Source organism: Trichoplusia ni, chromosome 22, assembly GCF_003590095.1.
Source record: "Trichoplusia ni isolate ovarian cell line Hi5 chromosome 22, tn1, whole genome shotgun sequence".
In the NCBI taxonomy this organism is placed as follows: Eukaryota; Metazoa; Arthropoda; class Insecta; order Lepidoptera; family Noctuidae; genus Trichoplusia; species Trichoplusia ni.
In genome coordinates, this window is record NC_039499.1 from 2,154,531 (window position 1) to 2,161,282 (window position 6,752).

A 6,752-nucleotide genomic window follows, 5' to 3' on the forward strand; every position below is an offset into this window, starting at 1 on the left:
ACCATAGACATACCATCAATAGTAAATAGTATGACCCCAGTATTGATATATTAGGTGACCTGTTAGGTATTTTAATATAAAACATCTATAAGTATTCAAGATTACTACTTAGTAAAATTATAAAGCAAATTCAATTCTTTATTTTCGAAGTATGGATTTAAAGATGTTACAAAATGTAGCCTCATATACTTTTATTTCTCGAGAAATATTAATATAAATAAATAAATAAATAAGCTGAATAGGTTGAAACAAAACATTGTACTGCAAAATTTTATTTGGTATTAAATCGCAATGTCCAAGCATGCTGGGAAACAACAGTAGCTTTGTCTGGCAGTTGTATCTGAACTTGTCCGTTAGTTATGTTCCACTGAAAAAAAAAACAATGTTTAAGTTACGGATGGTTTTACGATTATTGGCAAGATATCGATATTGATAAGAATAGCATCTTTATATGTATATAATTGCTTTTTAGATTTAGGATCCAAATTAGTCTTCTATTTGTACTTTTTAAGGTCAAAACAAAATGAACAGCACCCCGATTCGCCACATTCTCTTGTTGCGGGGAAGAAATGGTAGCTAACTCTCTAGCATCACACTGGTTAGTAAGTTTTTAGTTGTTTTTCAAGTATATGTATATAAAAGAATCGAATTTGGACCTTAGACATTATACATGAACTTTTGACAAGCTTGTAAAAACAACGATAAATGTCTTAGGTATTAATTAATCAAATAAACAGACTAGAGAATAAATAAGATAAGAAACTTCAACATCACCAGATAAAGACAATCAAAGTGTTAATGACACCTTAACCTAATACTTACGTTTAAGTACTGTCCTTCATTTCCCAACATCTCGACTTTATAAGTGCCACTGTGTAAGTATGCAGTAACGTCTGCAAGGTTTAGAACGCTGTTCTGTGGCCACTTGAGCATAACAGCATAGATTGCCGTTACTCTATCAGCTTTTGAGGGCACTGCGGTAGGGTGAGAAGCATTGTAGTCGGTCTTCGTACAAGTGTACCATACTTTAGGATTGATAGTGTCGTTTTGGGAGTGCCATGGTGAGCTGCCGTATATCGCTTCGCCGTTGATTGAGAGCCACTCGCCTAGCGCTAAGAGGCGTTCTTGGAATACAGGGATTATTGTACCTTCTTTTGTAGGGCCTATGTTAATAAGGACGTTACCTAGAAATTGAAATAATTATAACATGGATGCGAAAGGTCTAAAATTTGATTTCAAATATGTACTTAAATTTATTCAAGGTGTATAGGTAGGGAGGTTTAGTGTATTTCAGCGGAGTAGTAATGAATCAGTGACATTCCCATACTTTACAAGTAGTAATCTTTAAAATAATTGCTTACCTCCACAGCTGACTGTTGATACAACTTGATTCAAAATTTGATTTATAGTAAATACTTCATTAATGGACATTTGCCTTCTGTAACCCCATGATTTTGAGTCAACTGTAAATGCATTTTCCCATTTGTGTTTGAGCAGTTTACCTAAAATTAATAATTAAAATAATTAATTGTCATTCTTACTTATATTATAATTTTAAGGAGCTAAATCTGATTTTTATGAACGATATCAACATTTAATTGATATCATGACACAAACCTGGATTGTACCTATCTTGGTAGTTGTAGAAGTCCCCGTGCTTGCCTGGGATGTCAATGCCCCATCTATCATTGACTACTATCTCATCCTTCACTGGACTATCATTATATAACCAAGCTAGCAAGTCTGTTGACCTCCAATAATCATCATGAGCTTCCCAGTCACCATCAGACCAAAGCACTGACGGTTTATACTTATTTATTAGCTGTCTTATATCTGGCCATAGCTTTGTCTCTGTATAAGTCCGAGTAGCGAACTTGGATCTTTTGTCTTCTAAATAAATTGGGTTGAACCACTCAAATAATGAATGGTAGACACCAAACTTCAAATTTTGGCTTCGCACTGCGTCTGCAAGCTCTCCAACTAAATCTCTCCCAGGACCGACATCTACTGCATTCCAGCTGAATGAGCGGTTTGATGGGAATAAAGTGAAGCCTTCATGATGTTTACTTGTTAGGACAACATATCTGAAAATAGATTCATCCTTCTTTTAATATTTTCTTATGAAATAATATTTGTGGTTATTCAATTCCTTTAATAAAAATAAAAAGTTTGCATACTTAGCTCCAGATTTAGCAAATAGCTGAGCCCAAGCTGTGGGATCAAAGAATTCAGCTGTAAACATAGGAGCAAACTCCTGATACGTGAAGCCAGGCGGGTAGTTGTTTTTCATGAAATCTATGTACTTTTTGTTATTCTTACTCGCTAGAAAAAAATACATATTAAAAACAATATTTAAAAAAAAAATACCGTTGCAAGGCAGCTGCAATATTACAAAAAATATACAGGTACCTTTCCAGTTTATCCAGAACCATTCAGAGCCGAAACTAGGTACGGAGAAAACGCCCCAATGTATGAATATGCCTATTTTGGCTTTATCGTACCATTCGGGCAACGGCCTAGTATCCAGATCGCTCCAAATCGGCTTATACCGCTTATTTTGACGAACTTCATTTTCAAAATTATTAACAACCGTATTTGCTCTTATACTAGCATTTGCTAAGCAAATAAACACCGAGAGTATTAGTAATTTCAACATTCTGTAAATAAACAATTATTGATAAACGTAAATATTAGATACCGGCTGTCAAATCAAACTTATTTTCTAATTTTGACCCGCTTGGATGACCCCTGACCTGACACTGACAGAGGCACAGATACGATTGTTGAATCAATGTATCAAACTTCATAGTTTGTTTGTTTCACGGGTTTCACCGTTTGCACTAAGTATACCTAAGGTAACAGACAATAGTTTTTAATTATTAAATAATATCAGAATTTAAAAAGGCTCTGCAATAAATTTGTAATTATAATATAAGTTATTACCAGTCATAACAAAGTGATCAACGCGTCATAATTTCGTATACTTGTAGCCATGGTTTGGATGATAACAAATAAAAAAGGTAGGTAAATCATTTCGAGGAAAGCGAACTTTGAACAACTGGGATATATATAATTAATTTCGTAGAACGAAAATATTGAAAGACACCTTCATCATTAAAATAAATCGACGTTAAATAATAACAGCATTTACCTACAGCTTGATATTTTGAACTGATTACCCAAAATGATTTTGGACCGACGTAAAATATGCAAAATAAAAAAATACAGACCTTTAATAATGCTGGAACTCAATACATTTTCTTTGTTCTCCCACTTAATCGTTATTTTTAATTTAAAGTGATCTCGTATAATAGGTACTAGCGTTCCTGGCCGATGAACAACGGGTACTGAATAATAAGTAAACTGAGTGTTTTTATGAACACGATCCACGAACAAATAGAGTATGGAACTTTGTTATCAAATAGGTCGCAATTTACCTAGTGATTTGTTTAGTAAATTGCGCTATAGCTAATAGTAGGTTACCCTATAAAACAAACGCAAGGGGAAAATACATGGTCGTTGCAATTAATCGACCTCTAAAAATATATTCACTATTTTTATTGTTATAGTGACAACAGAAATACAACCTCTTAACCGTAAAAATTTCAACTACCTAGCTATCACGATGAGATATAAGCCTATTCCGCCTGTGTTTTTCACAAACATTAAAGACTTGCAACGCACCCAGGCTCAGAACAAGCATTCATGGAACGCACAAGTGTTTGTCGTAAGGATCGAAACTGCGACACGTAGCGTGGGTTTAGCGTGATGACCTCAACCACTAGGCTAAAGGATCCGTGCAGTGCTGTTACCCTTTACCAGTATCTACCTATTTACAGCTTTTCTATATTTCTGCTTAGGCATGTTTTTTAATTAAAATTAGACCTTGCTAGGATTCATTTGGTGAATGATTTAAATACAGTGAGACTATTGTTACCTTTTCCGTAGTAATAAAGCCATAATGTTTATTCGTTTGACACGACACGAATTGACTTGATCGATGTTTTTAACAACGAAAAAGGTTGTAATGTAAGATACACATAATATGGTTGGTAGCCGTAGGACGTATAACTCGTTATGTTTTATTAATTATACTGGCATGGAACATTTGTAAAGCAGGGATTTAGAGGCTAATAAAATTGTAAAGCAATACCTAAATACATTTTGGTTCATATTTACAACCACATGGTTTAGCTGATCACTTAGTTATCAACGTCCTTTTTGCATAATATTATTACCATGAGTAATTACCGTAATTGGGAAAAGGCTAGGCCAATCATGAGTACTTACCGTAATTAACTAGCACGTGAAAAATAGCAAGTAAATAGATTTAAAACTGTATTTTACGCACATTTTATTTTTAATTATTTACACTTACAAACAAACATCGCATGAGATCGAAGATTCTATTCTCTATAATACTCTAATATGAAAATAAAACTGATTCTAAGATACTTTACATAATACATGTAAATACATACAGAATACATCAAAAAATTGTTGGTATATCAAGTTAATTCACATGATCATCAGTCTAATAATCTTTGTTAAATTAACAGTTGTCTTCTCGAAAATCGGCTTAATAATTACACCCATACCTACCTAGTAATTGAAACTTTTGATGGCAGATCAACATAAGTTCTATTTAGCTACAAAACGGACATTTCGCAAGTCAGCCATTTCAGGTCATGAGTGCTGATTATTTGTCACTTGTAAGTTGTGTTTATAACCAATTATATTTGCCATGATTGCAGAACTTTATTTTTTTTGGTTATGGACATACAAGAGACTATTGGTTCATTCTTACACCTACAAAAATTGTAAAACATTCTAACTTAGATACTATATTTAGCTTTTACATATTATTGTAATGAAAAGTAGATGACTAGATCCTTAAATACTAAAAGTATTCTAATAAATAATACTTGACTTATTGACTTATGGCAGTAATCTTAAAGCCAATGATAAATTTCCTTTCTTTATACTACAAATGTTTGAGAATTCCACAGTCCATTGACCCCATAAAAAGTGTCCAGCATGCCATGGGGTTAGACTACATAATAGACTTCTGAGGCACATATGGTCTTTTCTGGCAGTCAGGTCACCAATATTACATTTAATACACTAAATTTTCACACTCTGTCCATTTATCATGATAGTTACATTTAACAGTTTTTAAGTCTTTGCAAAAAATTCATAAAAAATCTCAAAAGCAGTTTTTATAATGTCCATGTGTGTCTATTATGGATTTGCAATGGTATAGCTTTTGTTTTTCTCCACTTCCTGATTGGGAAGTGGATGACACTGTTATTGTGCATCCACTTTAAAATTTGTGTAATGGCATGAACCATTAATCATAATTTCATTAATTTCTGGTGGTGGTGGAGTGCGTGGCTCCGACAAATGCTCTATAGTGACTTCAGTAGTAGCCAGTGCTGGTGTTGCATATATCTTGCCATCATGTATAGTAGCATTTTGTGGCTGGCTTGTACTTGTAAACACAGTGCACACACCTTGCTCCATTTTTGTTTCCCGTATCATACTCATTTTAACATCAAATATAGCATCTTGTATTTTCTTCTTAGCGACAAGCAGATTTTTTTCGCCCTTCAATGATCGTAACTCATTTGCGATGTATTCTCCAAATACAGCGAACTCATCTCTTGGTCGCAATAAAGGATATACATTTCCAGGTTTGATGGGTGTAGATTCCATTCTGGGAATTTTGTGAGGTGGTGAGTGGCTGCTTACTCTGCAATTACTTGTAGAATTGTCTGATTGTGATGACAATCCATCTCCCTCTTGACTGTCCTCCTGAAATTACAATATTAAAATATTAATTGTAGTAGGTATATGAACATTTATTTATTGTAGGGCTAAAAAGGAAAGATTAAAAATGATTTAAAGTCTAAGTCTACAGATGACAATACTTCCAATATTATTGCTTTATTAAATAAAAAAAAAATTATGTAGACTTATTGGTATGCAGTTCAGTTTACAATTTACTAACCATGTGCAATACTTTGTAAGGTTTGCTGGACTCTTTCAAGAAGTGCAAATACTCGAAGGCGTACCAATTGCTAACATATCTATCGTTTGGTTCCTCAGCATAGGCCCTGGCTTCCCGAGCTGATTCTCTGTTATACTGTGTACGAAGATGCTGTATCTTCTTTGTAGCGTCTGGTATAGAAATACCCAAAATATTCGATATCAAACGTAATTCTTCACGCCGCTTTTGTTTGTCTCTCCTTGTTTCACACAAAGAAGGATTCCATAAACTAGCATTCACTTGTAACAACTCGATCAACTTCAATGTTCTCTCTTTCGACCACTCCATCGCCCGATTTGTATAACGTCGTAAGAATTAAAATAAATTTACTTAGGTTTTTGCAACAAATCGTTCGATTATTTGCTAAACTGAATACCAAAGTCGGTTCTTCAGTCGGAGGAATAAGAGGGGACAGTCTACTGACAAACAAAAGTGACAAATAGAAACGTCAATGCGTTTTGTATACGCCAAGCAAATCGTATGTCTGTACCTTATATTTTCAGATACATTGCATGTTAAGCTTTATAAATTTCTTTTACCCTTCCGGCTTTTTTGATTTGCTAATTATTTGCCTTTGCATTGTTATTATCAAACAATTCAAACATTCAACGCAAGAACCAGTGGGGCTGCCAGTATCAAAAACGATTCGTACTGAGTTTAAATTATTGAGTATGTATTGAGTAATCTTTTCTTTAACGTCTAC

General features: G+C 34.0%; 2 protein-coding genes across 3 annotated transcripts; both read right to left on the minus strand.

The window, feature by feature from the left end:
- Positions 1-256: 256 nt before the first annotated feature.
- On the minus strand, positions 257-3,669 carry LOC113504563 (alpha-L-fucosidase-like). 2 transcript variants are annotated; one of them, XM_026886926.1, is made up of 7 exons: positions 3,231-3,669; positions 2,410-2,657; positions 2,178-2,322; positions 1,618-2,084; positions 1,362-1,502; positions 823-1,184; positions 257-367 (listed from the first exon to the last, which is right to left on the minus strand). In XM_026886926.1, exons 2-7 carry the CDS (start codon positions 2,654-2,656, stop codon positions 272-274), a joined length of 1,458 nt encoding a protein of 485 aa, XP_026742727.1. In that variant the 5' UTR covers position 2,657; positions 3,231-3,669; the 3' UTR covers positions 257-271. The 2 variants fall into 2 exon arrangements, with proteins under 2 accessions (XP_026742727.1, XP_026742726.1); XM_026886925.1 differs by lacking the exon at positions 3,231-3,669 and having other exon boundaries at positions 2,410-2,827.
- Positions 3,670-4,622: 953 nt separating this feature from the next.
- Positions 4,623-6,609, minus strand: LOC113504564. The gene is made up of 2 exons (XM_026886928.1): positions 6,011-6,609; positions 4,623-5,814 (listed from the first exon to the last, which is right to left on the minus strand). Exons 1-2 carry the CDS (start codon positions 6,335-6,337, stop codon positions 5,308-5,310), a joined length of 834 nt encoding a protein of 277 aa, XP_026742729.1. The 5' UTR covers positions 6,338-6,609; the 3' UTR covers positions 4,623-5,307.
- Between the last annotated feature and the right edge of the window lie 143 nt (positions 6,610-6,752).

Bases quoted from the DNA above. Each gene is read 5' to 3' on its own strand.
- LOC113504563 (XM_026886926.1), bottom strand. From the start codon at position 2,656: ATGTTGAAATTACTAATACTCTCGGTGTTTATTTGCTTAGCAAATGCT. The intron at 2,323-2,409 runs GTACCTGTATAT...ATTTTTTTCTAG, and splicing joins GTTCTGGATAAACTGGAAAG to CGAGTAAGAATAACAAAAAG. The intron at 1,503-1,617 runs GTTTGTGTCATG...TATTAATTTTAG, and splicing joins CCAAGATAGGTACAATCCAG to GTAAACTGCTCAAACACAAA.
- LOC113504564 (XM_026886928.1), bottom strand. From the start codon at position 6,337: ATGGAGTGGTCGAAAGAGAGAACATTGAAGTTGATCGAGTTGTTACAA. The intron at 5,815-6,010 runs GTTAGTAAATTG...TTGTAATTTCAG, and splicing joins CTTACAAAGTATTGCACATG to GAGGACAGTCAAGAGGGAGA.